This window comes from Lynx canadensis, chromosome C1 (genome assembly GCF_007474595.2).
Source record: "Lynx canadensis isolate LIC74 chromosome C1, mLynCan4.pri.v2, whole genome shotgun sequence".
Taxonomy (NCBI): Eukaryota; Metazoa; Chordata; class Mammalia; order Carnivora; family Felidae; genus Lynx; species Lynx canadensis.
In genome coordinates, this window is record NC_044310.1 from 177,212,868 (window position 1) to 177,230,568 (window position 17,701).

Below are 17,701 nucleotides of genomic sequence, written 5' to 3' on the forward strand. Positions count from 1 at the left end.
GATTGCTTTGGATAGTATAGACATTTTGACAGTATTTTTTCTTCCAACCCATGAGCATGACTGTCTTTGCATTTCTTAGCATTGTCTTGATTTTTTTTTTGTAAGTGTTTTATAGTTTTCAGAGTACAGGTCTTTCAGCTTTTTAAGTTTATTTCTAGATACTTTATTGTTTTGGTGCAATTGTAAATGGGATTGTTTTCTTAATTTCGCTTTCTGCTACTTCATTATTAGGAATGCAACAGATTTCTGCACATTAATTTTGTATCCTGTGACTTTACTGAATTCATTTATCAGTTTTAGCAGTTCTTTTGGTGGAGTCTTCAGGGTTTTCTATATAGTATGTGATCTGCAAATAGTGAGAGTTTTATGTCTTCCTTACCAGTTTGGATGCCTTTTATTTCTTTATGTTGTCTAATTGCTGTGGCTAGGACTTCTACTCCTGTGTTGAATGAAAGTGGTGAGAATGGACATCCTTGTCTTTTTCCTGACCTTAGGGGAAAAGCTCTCCATTTTTCACCATTGCATATGATGTTGGCTGTGGGTTTTTCATATAAGGCTTTTAAATGTTGAGGTGAACCTAATTTGCTGAGGGTTTTTATCATGAATAGATGGTGTACTTTCTCAAATGCTTTTTCTGCATCTATTGAAATGATCATATGGTTTTTATCCTTTTTCTTACTGATGTGATGTATCACACTGATTATTTTGTGAATATTGAACCACACTTGCATTCCAGAAATAAATCCCACTTGATGATGGTATGCGAATTCTTTTAAATGTATTGTTGGATTCAGTTTGCTAAATTTTGTTGAGGACTTCTGCACCTATATTCATGAGGGATATTGGCATATATTTCTGGGGTTTTTTGTGATGACTTTATCTGGTTTTGGTATCAGGGTGATACTGGTCTCATACAATGAATTTGGAGGTTTTTCTGACTCTAGTATTTTTTGGAATAGTTTGAGAAGAATAGGTATTAACTCTTCTTTAAATGTTTGGAAGAATCCCCCAAGAAGCCATCTGTTCCTGGACTTTTGTTTGTTGGGAGTTTCTTGATTACTGATTCAACTTTATTGTTGGTAATTTGTTCAATTTTTTCTTCTTCTTGCTTTTGTTTTGTTTGGTAGGTTTCTAGGAATTTATTCATTTCTTCTAAGTTGTCTGATGTGTTGATACATTGGTTTTCATAATATTCTGCTATAATTGTTTGTATTTCTGTGGTGTTGGTTGTTATTTCTCCTCTTCCATTTGTGATTTTGTTTATTTAGGTTCTCTCTCTCTCTATTTCTCTCTCTCTCCTTGACGGATCTAGCTGGAGATTTATCAATTTTGTGATCTTTTCAAAGAACGAGCTCCTGGTATCATTGAACAGTTCTATTGTTTTTCTGGTTTCTAGATAATTTATTTTTTTTAAAAAATTGTTTGTTTGTTTGTTTGTTTGTTTGTTTGTTTGTTTAGAGTGCATGAGCAGGGTAGGGCAGAGGGAGAGGGAGAGAGAGAGAATCCCAAGCAGGACCCATGCTGTCAGCATAGAGCCTGATGTGGTGCTTGATCTCATGAACTATGAAATCATGACCTGAGCCAAAACCAAGAGTTGGTCACTTAATTGACTGAGCCAACCAGGTGCCCTCTATATCATTTATTTCTGCTCTAATCTTTATTATTTCCTTCCTTCTCTTGGTTTTTGGTTTTGTTTGTTGATCTTTTCTTAGCCAGCTCCTTTAGGTGTAAGGTTAGGTTGTTTATTTGAGATTTTTCTTGCTTCTTGAAGTAGGCCTATATTGCTATAAACTTCCCTCTGAGAATCATTTTTCCTGCATCCCAAAGATTTTGGACCGTTGTGTTTTCATTTTCATTTGTTTCCATGTAATTTTTTATTTCTTCTTTGATTTCTTGGTTGACCCATTCATTGTTTAGTAACATGTTATTTAATCTTCATGTATTTGCGGTCTTTTCAGATTTTTTCTTGTGGTTGATTCCTAGTTTCATATCATTGTGGTCAGAATAAATACATAGTTTGACTTTGATTTTTAAACATTTGTTGGGGCACCTGGGTGGCTTAGTTGGTTAAGCATCTGACTCTTGGTTTTGGATCAGGTCATGACCTCATGGTTTGTGAGATTGAGCCCTGTGTTGGGCTCTGTGCTGACAGTGCAGAGCCTGCTTGGGATTCTCTCTCTCCCTCTCTCTCTTCCCCTCCCCTGATTACACTTGCTCTCTCTCTCTCTCTCTCTCTCTCTCTCTCTCTCTCAAAATAGATAGCTGAAAAAATTTTTTGTTGAAACTTGCTTTGTGGCCTAATATGTGATCTATTCTGGAGAGTGTTCCATCTACACTTGAAAAGAATGTATATTCTGCTGTTTTAGGATGGAATGTTCCAAATATGTCTGGTTCAGTGTGTCATTCAAAGCCACCATTTCCTTGTTAATTTTCTGTTTGGTTGATCTGTCCATCAATTTGAGGAGAGTGTTAAAGTCCCCTAACTGTTTTATGTATTTGGGTGCTTTCATATTGGGTGCATAATTATTTACAATTCTTATCTCCTCTTTCTGGATTATCCCCTTTATTATTTTATAGTGTCATTCTTTGTCTCTTGTTACAGTCTTTGTTTTAAAGGCTACTGCTACCCTGGCTCTCTTTTGACATCCATTTATCCATGATAAATGTTTCTCCATTCCCTCATTTTCAACCTTCAGGTGTCTTTAGGTCTGAAATGTGTCTCCTGTAGACAGCACATAGATGGGTCTTGTTTTTTATCCACTCTGTCACCCTATGTCTTTTGATTGGAGCATTTAGTCCATTTATATTCAAAGTAATTATTGATAAGTATGCACTTGCTGCCATTTTGTTATTTGATTTGTGGATGCATTGTAGTTTTTCTCTTTCCCTTTCTTCTCTTTGCTCTCTTCTCTCTCAGTTAGTTGGCTTTTTGTAGTGATATACTTGGATTCCTTTTCTTTATTTTTTGCATATCTATGACTGGTTTTTAATTTGTGGTTACCATTAGGTTTGTATATAACATCTTCTGCATATAGCAATCTATATTAAGTTGATGGTTGCTTAGGTTTAAACCCATTCTTTACTCCTTTCCCCATCTCCATATTTTAGGTATATGGTGTCATATTTTAAATCCTTTCTTTTATGAATCTCATGACTGATTTTTATAAAGATACTTATTTTTACTGCTTTTGTGTTTTTTTCTTTTCATGCTTTTATTTATAGTCTTTCCTTTCCACTCAAAGGGTCCCCTTTAATATGTCTTGTAGAGTTAGTTTAGTAGCCATAAACTCCTTTAGTTTTTGTTTGAGAAACTTTCTCTCTTCTTCTATTCTGAATGATAGGCTTGCTAGATAGAGTATTCTTGCATGCAGATTTTTCCCTTTCAGCACTTTGGATACATCATGCCACCCCCTCTGGCCTGCAAAGTTTCTGCTGAAAAATCTTCTGATAGCCTTATGCAGTTTCCTGTAACTGTCTTTTCTATTGCTTCTTAAAATTTTTTTTTTTTATCACTACTTTTTGCCATTTTGGTTACTCTGTGTCTTGGTGTGGACCTCCTTAGGTTGTTTTTGAGGGGATCTCTGTGCCTCCTGGATCTGGACATCTATTTTCTTCCCCAGATTAGGGAGGTTTTCAGCTATCATTTCTTCAAGTAAATTTTCTGTCCCCTTCTCTCTTTCTTCTTCTGACCTCCCTATAATGTGAATGTTATTATGCTTGATGGAGTCACTGAGTTCCCTAAGACTATTCTCAATTTGCCTGATTTTCTTTCATGTGTTCATTTGTTTCATTTCTTTCATTACTTTCCCTTAGTCTGTCTTCCAGGTCGTTGATTCATTCTTCTGCTTCATCTAGACTGCTATTTATTCCATCAAGTTTATTTTAAATTTCATTTATTGTGTTCTTGATCTCTGATTGGCTGTTTTTAATCTCTGTGTTAAGGGTTTCACTAATGTTTTCCACTCTTTTCTCAAGTCCAATGAGTATCTTTATGCTCATTACTTTAAATTCTCTATCAGGCATGTTACTTGTATTCATTTTGCTTCGGTCTCTTGCTGTGGTTTGTTTCTGTTCTTTAATTTCGTAGATATTTCTCTGTCTCTTCATTTTGTCTGACTTTCTGCATGTGTGTCTCTGTGTTAGGAAAGTAAACTACTTCTCTTGCTCTTAATGATAATAGCCTTATGAAGAGAGGTCCTGATGGTGCAGAAAAACTCTAAATTTTACTCCCTAGTGATTTTTTCCTGGAGCCTGAAATCTTTCTGATTGTGCATTACATTTAGATTTAGGAGGATAAAATTAGATCAAATATTAGATTTTTAAAGCACACAAACATGGAAAACCATTGACATTATCAAAAATACATAATCCAGAAACCATGGCAAATCCAAAATTACCAAGTAAAATAGATGTTTTAAAGTCTCTCTAAAAGCGGTGGCCATTGACTCTATATTACTGTTGCTGACAAAGCATTTGTATTTTACATCATAAATTTTGTTTATTGAGAATCTTGCAGTTCTAGCAAGCAATAAAATTATGAACAACAGGATAGAAAGATGCATACTTTCTTAATGAGTAGAAATAGCTCACCTTCAGCACAGGCTGAGACTTTAAAGAATGAGTGGGATTCTTTTGGTCACTAGTGGCAGAAAACCTGACCCAACCTGGCCTAAAAGGATATCTATTGTCTCGTATAACTAAAAAGCCCAAGTGGTAGGTCCTAAAGTTTCCAGTCTAGGTGGTTTCAGGCAAACCGATTCACTAGTGCTCCATCCTTTAATTCTATCTTCTGAATAGCTTCAGTATCAGGTTCCACACAGTAGTGCTCCAGTCCTTCCAACCTCTTAGGTTCAAGACCAAAAAAAAGAGCAAGTTGGCTTCCCCAAGAACTCAGTTACTGACTTGAATCTCCCTTTCATCCCTGAGCCAACTACTGTGGCTAAAGGAACATGATACACTGACTAGCTTAGGCCTAAGGAGTATGTTTCACCTCTGAGTAAGGACAGAGGTTTAGTCTTGCTCAAGCACATGGACTATAGGGAGGAAGAGTGAAGAAAGAGTAAAAAAAACCAAAAAAAATTAATGTTCATTCATTTTTGAAAGACAAAGAGAAACAGAGTGCAAGCAGGGGTGGGACAGAGAGAGAGGGGGACACAGATTCCAAAGGAGGCTCCAGGCTCTGAGCTCTCAGCACAGAGCTGGACATGGGGGCTCATACCCACAAGCCGTGAGATCATGACCTGAGCTGAAGTCAGATGCTTACCTGACTGAGTCACCCAGGTGTCCCGAAAGAGTGAAAATTAATATGAAAATTGGGAGCTCTTACTGGAAGATGGAAATGTATGGGATTCTAATATCAAACGACATATGCCTATTATATGAGGAATCTCAATTGTGGCTATGGAGATATAGTTTTACCTGCTCTGTCAGTACCAATTAACAAGTGGTCTTAGATCAAAGGTGATGATAAAAATGAAGAGTGAATATCCCATTTATAAGACAGATGTGCCACTGGATCATCAGTTTCCTTGGCTGTACAATTATACCACTTACAACTTTTTTTTTTTTTGGGTGAGGATTAATAAACCAATGCATGTGAAAGCATAGGTGGTTAATAAAGGTCAATTATCATCTCATTTTCCTTTGAGTCAAATTTTCCTTTCTTAGGTTTAAAGTTAGTCAAAATAGGAAGTACATGTGATTATTTTTGTTTAATCTCTAGAACCTAAGACAGTAGCTAGTACATAGTAAAAATAATGTGTGCTGAAAAACTAAATAGGTGTACTAGTTAGGTTATAGGATCAGCTGCTGTAACAAAGATACCACAATATAAAATGGATCAAACAAGACAAATGTTTATTTCTCTCTCACAAAGCAGTCTGGAGCTTTTGGGCAATTTTTGGTAGGAAGGCATCTCTGCTCCTATAGATCATGAAGCCTTCTTCTATCTTATTCCACCTTTCCCTTATTTTCTTTATGGGCATGGTTGAAGCTTGCTGACCACCATCATAACTATGTTCCAGCCCATGGGAAGTAGAAACAAGATATAATAGGCACACAGCATCCTTTTAAGAATGTAATACAGATATTGTGCACATCTCTTCTACTCACATCCCCTCAGACATTAGTTATGTGGCTACAATAAGCTACAAAGAATGTTGAAGAAGATAGCTTCTCGCAAGGCAGTCAGAAGCCAGCTCAGGGGGATCTGTTACAGAAACAGATGAGGAGATAGGATAGATCAATGAGTGGTCTCTGTCACATGCAGCCATGTGAAGGTCTGAGACACCGGAGCAATGGGTACCAGTTTTGTCACAATGTTGCTGGCAATGAAAAAGCAAAGGAGGGGCGCCTGGGTGGCGCAGTCGGTTAAGCGTCCGACTTCAGCCAGGTCACGATCTTGCGGTCTGTGAGTTCGAGCCCCGCGTCGGGCTCTGGGCTGATGGCTCAGAGCCTGGAGCCTGTTTCCGATTCTGTGTCTCCCTCTCTCTCTGCCCCTCCCCCGTTCATGCTCTGTCTCTCTCTGTCCAAAAAATAAATAAATGTTGAAAAAAAAAATTAAAAAAAAAAAAAGAAAAAGCAAAGGAAAAGCTACTTGGAAACAAGTGTGGATCATAGTTTCAGAGAGTCATATGTAAATGTGTTAATACGTTAATGTTAATATATGTAAATAAGTTAAGGCTAAAGATGGAGATTAGACTAATGGAATTTTATGATTAGCAAATTGACTAACTATAATCTTAAATGCATTCCATAAAGCACTTATTTCTTTTAACTCAGCTCATCTAATTTTATTAGGTTGGAACTATGAACTTGGATTTTATTTACTGGATTTTATTGTTAAAGGGTTACTTTTCTAGGAATGATTCACCCCCATCTGATCATTTCTCCATATGAAAGTTCTAAGGAATGTAGGAAGCATTATTTGAGCTAAGAATTATATTTTCAACTAAAGATATATAAAAGAATCTTAATTGATGAATTGCAGTCTGTTCCACATTGAAGAGAGCTGTCCTAAATCAAAGATGACATATTTAGGCAACTGGATGTCCCAGAAAATCTGGGACAGTCTAATTTTAGATATCTGATATTGTCACCAATCCTACAAAACATTTTTGAACATGTACCACCAATATGTGTATATTTATTTATATATCTATGTGTGTGTGTGTGTGTGTGTGTGTGTGTGTGTGTGTGTGTATATATATATATATATATGTATATCCTGGCATGTTGTGTACATTATGAAACATACACCAAAAAAGAAATTTTTAAAGGATGAGCTAAACAAATTGCAAATAGAAGTTTTAATACTCACTTCTTACATCCTCCTAGGGCTCATGCACACACAACATGAAAAGCATTGTCTAGTCAATAATAGAGTCTAGACCAGAACTCAGATCTCCTGACTTATAGTTCAGTAGTCTTTCCTCTTAACTGCATTGTCTTTCATCTTTCTAATACCCAATGTAACTAAAGCATAAGGCAGGCATTTGTTCCGGACAAAATGGAGTAAGTGCATCCCATTTTACACCCCCTTCTAACAACAGTAACAATACCAAAAAACACTAAACAGAATAAGTCATTTACCAGAAGATCTGAAAAGTGGAAAAAAGGCAAATTAGTTAGACATCTTGAGACTTGAGGAATGACCTTGTAGTGAGTTTCCTGGGTTTTGTTCTTGCCCTCTACATATTCGTGTCTGTATGATACAAATATTTGCAACCTGGAAACAACAGTGGGCAGAGACAAAACAAAAGAAAACTACAACAAAAAAAAAGAAAATCTTGTTTCTCTAGCCAAAGGACTGGGAAAGGGGAAGCCCAATAGAACAGAAACTTCTGAATTGTGTGTGGTAGGCAGAATTCTAAGAAGTACTGACCCAAGTTTCCTGTCATTGAATACATGCCTGCCCTGGAACTATGAATTTGATGGACATGACCTCTATGGTTAGGCTATGTTATACAGCATGGTGGACATTAAGATAAGATAAGGAGATTATCCAGGTGGTCCTGGCCTAATCACATGAGCCTTTTAAAAGTCAAGAGTTTTCTCTGCTTGGTAGTAGAAGGCGAAATCAGAGAGAGTCAAAGCATGAGAAGCATTTGGCATGAGGGAGGTTTTCTATTGGTAAGATGGAGGAATCCACATGGCAAGGATCTGAGAATGGCCTCTAGGAGCTGAGTTTGGCCCCAGCTGACGGGTAGCAAGACTCCAGGATCTTAGTCACACAACTGCAAGGAAATGAATTCTGCCAGCAATGTGTAAGAGGTAGAAGTGGGTCCTTCCCTAGCTGAAGCTCCAGGTGGGGATGTAGCTGGCCCACATCTTGATTTTAGCCTTATCAGACCTTGAGCTATGGGATTCTTAACCAAGGAAACCATGAAATAACAAATTTTTGTTGTTTTAAACCACTAAGTTATTGGTAATTTCCTTGTTCTTGTGACAAACCCTATGAAAAAGCCATGTATGTCCTCAACCCTATGGCACTGCAATAGTAGGGCTGGTTGGCAGAACTTCTATTGTGTATTAATTTCTTGTTGCTGCTGTAAAAAATCACCAAAAGTTAGTGGTTTAAAAGAACACAAATTTATTATCTTACAGTTCTGGAAATCAGAAGGCCAATATGGGTCTTACTGGGCTAAAATCAAAGTGTCCATAGAGCCACTTTCTTTCTGGAAACCTTTCTGGAGTCTTTGGAGAGAATCCATTTCCTTGTCTTTTCCAGCTTTTAGAGGCTGCCTGCATGCCTTGGCTCATGGTTCCTTCCTTTATCTTTAAAGCACATCACTCTGACCTCTACTTCTGTGATCATATCGCCCCTCTTTTTCTTGGACTTTTTTGCCTTCTTCTTATAAAGACACTTGTGATTACATTGGGCCCATCTGGATAATCCAGGGTATCTTCCCATATCAAGATTCTTAACTTAATCACATTTGTGAAGTCTCTTTTACTATGTAAAGTAATATATTCATAGGTTCTAAGGATTAGGATAGAGACAGCTTAGGTGGGGTGGGGGGGATTATTCTGTCTACCGCAACTCCCTACTATAACACTATAGAGGCTTTATAAACCAAATTGACATTTGTTTTTTTTGTTGTTGTTGTTGTTTTTATTTTTTTTAAAAATTTTTTTTTTCAACGTTTATTTATTTTTGGGACAGAGAGAGACAGAGCATGAATGGGGGAGGGGCAGAGAGAGAGGGAGACACAGAACTGGAAACAGGCTCCAGGCTCTGAGCCATCAGCCCAGAGCCCGACGCGGGGCTCGAACTCACGGACCGCGAGATCGTGACCTGGCTGAAGTCGGACGCTTAACCGACTGAGCCACCCAGGCGCCCCTTTTTTTTTTTTTTTTTTAATTCCAAATTGACATTTGAATCACAGCCCTCAAAAGTGGGCTAGGACATACATTCTGAACATTAATAAGTTAACTACATGGTCAATTAGGGTATCTAAATAGGAATCAGAGTCTTATGATATCCAACTGCCCAGAATATAGTACAAAATTACTCATCATATTAGGCAAATTTCAACTCAAATAAGAAAAGATATGGGGAGCCTGGGTGGCTCAGTCGGTTAAGCGTCTGACTTCTGCTCAGGTCAGGTCATAATCTCGAAGTTTGTAAGTTTGAACCCTGCATTCGCCTCTATGCTGATAGCTTGGAGCCTGAAGCCTGCTTTGGATTCTGTCTCCCTCTCTCTCTGCCCCTCCCCCATTCGTGCTCTGTCTCTCTCTCTCTCTCTCAAAAATAAATAAACATTAATTTAAAAAAAAGAAAAGAAAAGATAATCAACAGATGCCAACACCAAGATGATGAAGATGTTGGAATTATCAAAGATTTTAAAGCAGCTATTATAAAAATGTTCAGCAACAGGCACATGAAAAGATGCTCAACGTCGCTCCTCATCAGGGAAATACAAATCAAAACCACACTCAGGTATCACCTCACGCCAGTCAGAGTGGCCAAAATGAACAAATCAGGAGACTATAGATGCTGGCGAGGATGTGGAGAAACAGGAACCCTCTTGCACTGTGGGAATGCAAACTGGTGCAGCCACTCTGGAAAACAGTATGGAGGTTCCTCAAAAAATTAAAAATAGACCTACCCTATGACCCAGCAGTAGCACTGCTAGGAATTTACCCAAGGGATACAGGAGGGCTGATGCATAGGGGCACTTGTACCCCAATGTTTATAGCAGCACTCTCAACAATAGCCAAATTATGGAAAGAGCCTAAATGTCCATCAAATGACGAATGGATAAAGAAGTTGTGGTTTATATAAACAATGGAATACTATGTGGCAATGAGAAAGAACGAAATATGGCCCTTTGTAGCAACGTGGATGGAACTGGAGAGTGTTGTGTTAAGTGAAATAAGTCATACAGAGAAAGACAGATACTATATGTTTTCACTCTCATGTGGATCCTGAGAAACTTAACAGAAACCCATGGGGGAGGGGAAGGAAAAAAAAAAAAGAGGTTAGAGTGGGAGAGAGCCAAAGCATAAGAGACCCTTAAAAACTGAGAGCAAACTGAGTTAATGGGGGGTGGGAGGGCGGGGAGGGTGAGTGATGGGTATTGAGGAAGGCACCTTTTGGGATGAGCACTGGGTGTTGTATGGAAACCAATTTCACAATAAATTTCATATTAAAACATAAATAAATAAATAAATAAATAAATAAATAAATAAGTGTGTAAAAAGTAAAAAAAAAATGTTCAGTAAACAATTACAAATACTCTTGAATCAAATAGAAAAGAAACAAAATCTTAGCAAAGATTTATAGAAGATATAAAGACAAACCAAATGGAGATTTTAGAATTTAAAAATATAGTAACTGAAATAAAAAATTCATTAGATAGGTGTTCTAACTGAACCTAGGACTTAATTTTTAGAGGTTACTGAATGATAACATTGACAAGTCAATGCTGTTGAAAGAGTTTAGGGGCACCTGGGTGGCTCAGTCAGTTAAGCCTCCAACTTCGGCTCAGGTCATGATCTTGTGGTTTGTGGGTTCAAGCCTCATGTCAGTCTCTGTGCTGACAGCTCAGAGCCTGAAGCTTGCTTCGGATTCTGTATCTCCCTCTCTCTCTGCCACTCCCCTGCCCACGTGCTCTCTCTCTCTCAAAAATAAAGAAACCTTAATTTTTTTTAAAAAAAGAAGAGTTTATTAAGAAGCATGCCCAGCCATGTAGGGCTACATGAGGAAGTACTAGGGTCAGTGAGGAGGCAGGAGGAGCAAGAGGGAAGCATAGGTACAAGTCTTTATTGTGGTTTCTGAAAGAAGGAATGGGTGAGGCAGGGTAGTCAAGTAGAAACAGGTTTAGGATCAAATAGTTGGAATAATTTTAGCAGACTCTGAGCTATCACGGTGATCTCTAGTTGTTCAGTACCTGGACCCAGGGTGATTTAGAGCAGGGGAAACATTGGCTTAGTGTATGAATGTTAAAGGAAGTGGTTGAAGTACAGACCTGGATTGGTTGGTTTGCATATAAAAAGAATGTGGTAGACAGAGTCACTACCTCCAGGAATTAGTTAGCTCTGGGAGGGCAGTCTTTTCCTATCCAGCAAGACTCCTAAGATGTGAAAGTATCATAAATATAGAAAATCAAAACATAATTAAAATAATGAGTTCAACAGCAAAATTGGCAAGCCAGAAGAGTCAGTGAACTTGAAGATAGAGCAATAGAAATGATCAATATGAACAACAGATGTAAAGAGATATTTTAAAAATGAATGGATCCCCAGGGACCTGTGGGATAGTAATGGAAGATTTAACATTCATGTTATCAAAGTTTCAGGAGAAGAAAAAGAACACTGAGCTGAAAAATATTTGAAGAAATAATGGCTCAAACTTCTCAAACTTGGCGAAGGACATAAACCTACAGATTCAAGAAACTGAATGTACCCCAAACAGAATAAACTTTTAAAGATTCACACACAGACATGTCATAATCAAATCTCTGGAAAGGAAAAACAAAGAAAAACTTTTGAAAGCAGCCAGAGCCAGAGAGAAACAACGCATTCCCAACTGGGGAACAATGAATCAAATGATAGCAGATTTCCCCTCCTTGAAGAACAGAAGGAAGAGGCAAACATTTTCCAAGTTCTGAAAGAAAGACATTGTCAACCCAGAATTTTTTATCCTGTAAAAAATATCCTTCAAGAAAGAAGGTGAAGAAACACTGAGAGGCTGTATCACCAGCAGACTTGCTTTAAAAGAATGGCTGAAAAACTATTCAGATAGAAAGGAAATGGCAATGAAAGGATTCTTGGAACATCATGAATGAAAAAAAGATCAGTGGAATTATACAGATTGCATGCTATAGAACATTCTTGAAGTGACAAAATTATAGTGATGGAGACTAGATCAGTGGTTGCAAGGGTTAGGGTCAGGAGAAGGTGTGATTATTATTTAAAAAATATTTTTTAATGTTTATTTATTTTTGAGAAAGAGAAAGAGGGAGAGAGAGACACACAGCACAACCGGGGGAGGGGCAGAGAGAGAGGGAGACACAGAATCCGAAGCAGGCTCCAGGTTCTGAGCTGTCAGCACAAAGCCAGACATGGGGCTCAAACTCATGGAGTGCAGGATCATGACCTGAGCCGAAGTTGGATGCTTAACCAACTGAGCCACCCAGATGTCCCAGGAGAAGTGTATTAAAGTGTAACACAAAGAAGTTTCTTTCTGGTGATTGGGTGATAGAATAGTTTTGGATCCTGTTTGTGGTAATGGTTACGGAATCTATGCATGCAGTAAGATTTCAAATTTCACCATTCAAAACGAGTGTATGTAAAGAAAGACTGGTGAAATCCAAATAAAATCTGAATTTGATTGAACAGCATTGTACCAACGTGAATTTCCTGGTTTTGGCATTTTATTATGGTTATAGAAAATATTATCATTGGGGCAAGATTGGGTACACAGAATTCTCTTGTAATATTTTTATAATTTTTTATCCTAAACAATTTCAAAATAAAATGTTATTAGGACCTATATCAATGGTTTTTAAAAATCTGATAATTGATAAAGGTAGGATAAGAACAGGTGAATGCAGGATTTGGAGAAAATCAGCTGAACTGGTATACGATAGATTTTGGTTGGTTCAGTGAGATCATTATTTGCCACACTCCCACTAATCTATACACACAAATGTACATGTGCATACTCGCAAACACACACAAACACAGTTATACTCACCTAGATTTCAGCATTTCGTTATTATCCTTCTAGAATTCTCTTTCTAGCCATTTACCTTATTTTTCTGTGCTTAGCATTAGGAAAGATCTGTCAGGAGATCTGACCCATTTAATTCCTCTCTGTACCTCTTCTGCTTCAACTCCTAACCCTTTCTGAAACCCTTATAGCTCTTGTTAGCATAAAATTCTAACCTCTATTTCTAACAATTATTTGCCAGCAGCCTACTTAACATTGCAATATTTACTGAGCCTTATTAGGTATGATGGGTATGATGAGAGGACACAGGCCTGACACAGAGGCCTGACTCAGCACTAAGTGGTGTGAAACAAAGGAGACACCCTAAAGCTGCCACATCTCACTGTCACATTTCTGGGACCCATATGTCCTCTGGGTGGCAGGGGCTGGAGAAGAACTTCTCCATAAAAGTCTGCGGAAACCATTGCAGGTGAGTAGGAAGTTGGAGGAGAGGAAAAGAGTGGTGAGAAGGTAGCTTATTTAGGAGAACGTTATCCAGCTCAAATCCTTTGGTGATCAGGCTAGGACTGAAAAAGGATAAGAGAAGTCAAAATAATAGATACCAGAAAATTTCTTATAGCTAAAGGCTCTATTCCCATCTTGTTCTGAGGCTAAAGGGAAAAGAGGGTCAAGGATGGTAGACCCAGTTCTGAGGCCACTGGGAGAGGGAACAGAGAGAGCTCAGTTGCTGTGGATAACTTTGTGGATCCAGTCTGTATAGCGGGAAACCTTGGTGTAGTAGCCAATATCACCTTTCAAAATACACCCTGCTGACCAAGATAGGATCCCATGGAGCTGATTTTGGCACAGGATTGGGACAGCATCTAATTCCTGTTAGAAAAAGGACAGATGGGTCAGACAGGATAGCCAAAACAAAGATGACCTAGTGCCAAGTCCCTGAGGGGCCCAGAATAGAAAGACTTAGGGGATAAGGACAGGGGGAAATGTCTGGTGGGCATCTTGGGCCCACCCAACTACTTCTAAGGCCACATCAGAGTTAGCCATAAAGAAATAAGAACACTCTGAGATGTTTCCACCCTAGCATCTAAGTTCATTCATTATTGGAAGGACACAGTCCTTCCTGGATCCCATATACATTGATCTCTTCTTGAATGTAGAGACAGGAGATTGGAATGGTTGAGGGAGATATGTGGGCCCCAAAACAGCCCCAAACTCAAATGGGCAGAGAGAAAAGAGTTACCTTACATGAGTGTGTGTTCTCCAGAGATGATCCTGCACAGAACATGTTTTCTGTGATTTTAATAGGAATTTGTCTTACAAGGGACTCTTGGCAGTCATCATTAGAAAACCAAAAGACAGTCTGGTTTATCTGGATATCAGGTTCTGGGTCTGAGCACATGAGTGTGCACACACGTGCACACACAAACACAGAGGGAGAGAGACAGAAGAGGCTTTGTTTCTCTTTGATCCTTCACATATTCATCTTTCTTTCTTCTCCCCTTCCCTCCCTCTTTTCTGTTATTAATCTCTCCATCATTCAGTGAATCATCATTCAGAAAAAGCCAACATGAAAAGGAACCAGAGAGGAAGAAAAAATAATGAAACGAATAAACCAAGTCTGGTCCCAGTGTTGTAAAACTGCATGCCTTGGGCTTGTGTGTACATGCTTTTATTTGTGAATGCTTGTCTATAAGTTACTAATGAATGAGCCACACTCAGCATCACCAGTAGGATTACCTGCCAATCTCTTCCTCACCCAGACACCCTTTCACCCTCACCTGGGTGATGAAGCAAGAACACTGGATTCTTTTAACAGCTACGTTACCAATTGGGGCCTCAATTTCCAAATGAATAAAACTAGAGGTTGAGATATTATAAGTTCTCAGGGCTCTTCCAGCTCTCATAATCTATAATAATAGTTATATGATAATCCTCTTTGTGTGGGTATGCAAGGAGCACTAAGGGTCTGTCTTGGGAGGGTTACTCACTGAAATTCCTCCATTCCCAGCCCCAGCCAGAGACAGTGCACTTTTCCCCTCTTCTGTCATTCGTGGTGTTGGGTAGAACCACCAGCTTGACCTGGTCCTTGAGCTCTACGGGATGATTCAGCTTGATGAGCATGAGGTCATGCTCAGCAGAATCCTGGGTAAAATCTGGGTGTTGGACAATAAATGTGGGTCTTAAGTTCCCCATCTTGTTTTGAAAATTCTCTTTTGAAGCCGCAACGTTTATCTCAAGAAATCTGGAAAAGGCCATGAAGGATTAGTAGAAGAAGGAGATATTTTCCTATTGTTCAACTTGTATCTTTTCTACCCCAACTTGCTTTGTGACTTTGCATGAGTTCCTTCCATAACTTGGCAAGACCTCCATCTCCTTGTCTGGCAAATGAGCAATTGCTACTGCAGTTCTATAATTCTTTGGTCTGTACCACATTGTATATAGGCTTTTTATCCCAATGGATTCATCCCCTAGTCCTCGGCTTCCCCAGATCCCTCAGTCTACATCATCCCACCCAAAAATCGAACTCATAACCACCTACATCTACTTCCTGCCTCCTTCCAATAACTTCTCAGGCTTGAGAGCCCCTGGGCAAGTCTCTTCAGGGCTGAGCCTCAGTACCCCTTTAACAATCTCAGTGACTAAGGGGGACCACTTTTCCCTCTAGGACTCCATTACTCACGGTAAGAAGCAGTGGGCTGCAGTGAGAACCCACTGTTTGTGGATCAGGGTCCCCAAACAAGGCTCATATTCTGAGTTCAGGAAAACCAGAAAGGTTGGTGCAGTTTCTATGCTCATCTGGTTGAACTGCTGGGCTAATTTTACTTGTGTTGGTGTTGGTATTACAATTATTGTTGTTACCACTGTCAGATAAGGGAAAGGAGAGCAGAATTTTAGAGACAGGTGCAGACATTCCAGAGGATAGAAGTTTGGAATATTTTATGTGGAAGTGCTTTGAAATGGTCAATGTGTTACTGATATAGGAGGTGTTATTGAACCATTCAGGGTCCTTCTGCTAATTTTCCCTTAGGCTTTACTCTGAATTTATATACTCCTTATTCACTCCTCTTCTCCTTCCTTCCTTCTTATTGATACCTCTCTATTTTCTTCAAGCTTTCTTCCTAGCTATATAGCAAAATCACATTCTTTTGCCAAGACCCACCATCCTTTGTGTCAAGTCTTATTATCTCAGTCTGAATCTTCTCGTGCACCCATGGAGCCAGAGGAAAATCAGTGGGCTCTAGATATCTCTGAGTGTTCTAGGAAACTTCTAATCACTGGGTTCCTAAATTCTTATCTAAGTAATGTACTCTCTACCCACCTTATCTAGACCCATTTCCTACACTTTCCTCCAATATGACCTTTTCAAAATTTAAGCCAAAATAGAAACCTGCACTCACCAGTCACTGTCAGAATGCTGAAGACTAGAAAGAGGCGGTTCATATCTGTGATCTCCATGCTCTCTTGCAGTAAGAAGATCTGGGAAGGGAGTAAACTACAACAAACCTGGTCTCCTGGAAGCTTTGCAAAGGGAGAAATATCAAAGAGGTGTAGGGACATCCAAGGGAGCAAAGTTCGCTCAACCAAGGTAGTATGCCACCAAAGGGCGGAAAGATAGCCAGGCCAGATCCTATCTCTCTAGATTTCTGTCCTCCCATTGTAGCATGTGAAATTTCTCCAAGGTGAAATGCCTGACCACTGAGGGATGGCCTATAAACCAAGAGCTTTGCTATACTTTATTAGCCAAGAGAAATCTCAACTGGCCAGTTGTGTCTGCCTTATTCCACTGTCTCCCATAATACTTCAGCTCCCTGGTTCCCTTACATTTACTTACCTGTCCTTAGTGTGGCTGATCTTCACCTCTCTGTGTGACATTCACTAGCCCTCAACTTTCAAATAAACTCCCTCCTCTCTGAGCTACAGATCCCTCTCACCTAACAAGCTGAGTCTTCCCCCATGTCACATTGACTCTTGCCCTAATGTCACACTGGCTCCACCCCATGGCATCTTCTCATGTCACATTGTCCCCATACTATGTCATCCTCCCTCTAACCCCTAGATACCACTGGCCTCTCCCTGAAACTTTGCAGAGCCAAGTAGAGACAGGCAGGGCTCAATATGGAGTTCCCTTGGAATAGAGTCAAAGGGATACCAAAAAAGAATGTATCAGTTGGTTTTTGCTGCATAGAAATTTTCTTAAAACTTAGTGGCTTAAAATGGTAGTCAGTTATTTGTTCACAATTCTGTGGGTTGCCAATTTGGAATGGGCTTAGCTGGGAAGTTCTCTCAGCAGGACTCATTGATGCGTCTGTGATCAGCTGGCCGTCAATGGTCCCACAAACATGTCTAGTGGTTGGCTGGCTGTCAGCTTTAGAGTGATGAGAGTAACAAGGCCATGTGCCTATCATCCAACAAGCTAGTCCAAGATCATCTATATGATAGCAGTTGCAAGGTTCCATAGATCAGAAAAATGGTAAACCCCAATGCTCAAATGTTCAAGCCTGTGCATTATCACATTTGCTAATG

General features: G+C 39.1%; 1 protein-coding gene across 1 annotated transcript; it reads right to left on the reverse strand.

Moving 5' to 3' along the window:
- Positions 1-13,895: 13,895 nt before the first annotated feature.
- Positions 13,896-16,633, reverse strand: LOC115521061 (serine protease 58-like). The gene is made up of 5 exons (XM_032594117.1): positions 16,576-16,633; positions 15,858-16,038; positions 15,166-15,419; positions 14,418-14,566; positions 13,896-14,047 (listed from the first exon to the last, which is right to left on the reverse strand). Exons 1-5 carry the CDS (start codon positions 16,631-16,633, stop codon positions 13,898-13,900), a joined length of 792 nt encoding a protein of 263 aa, XP_032450008.1. The 3' UTR covers positions 13,896-13,897.
- Positions 16,634-17,701: the final 1,068 nt, after the last annotated feature.

Bases quoted from the DNA above. Each gene is read 5' to 3' on its own strand.
- LOC115521061 (XM_032594117.1), bottom strand. From the start codon at position 16,633: ATGGAGATCACAGATATGAACCGCCTCTTTCTAGTCTTCAGCATTCTG. The intron at 14,567-15,165 runs GTGAGTAACCCT...TCATGTGCTCAG, and splicing joins CTGGGAATGGAGGAATTTCA to ACCCAGAACCTGATATCCAG. The intron at 14,048-14,417 runs GTAACTCTTTTC...TTTTTCTAACAG, and splicing joins AGAACACACACTCATGTAAG to GAATTAGATGCTGTCCCAAT.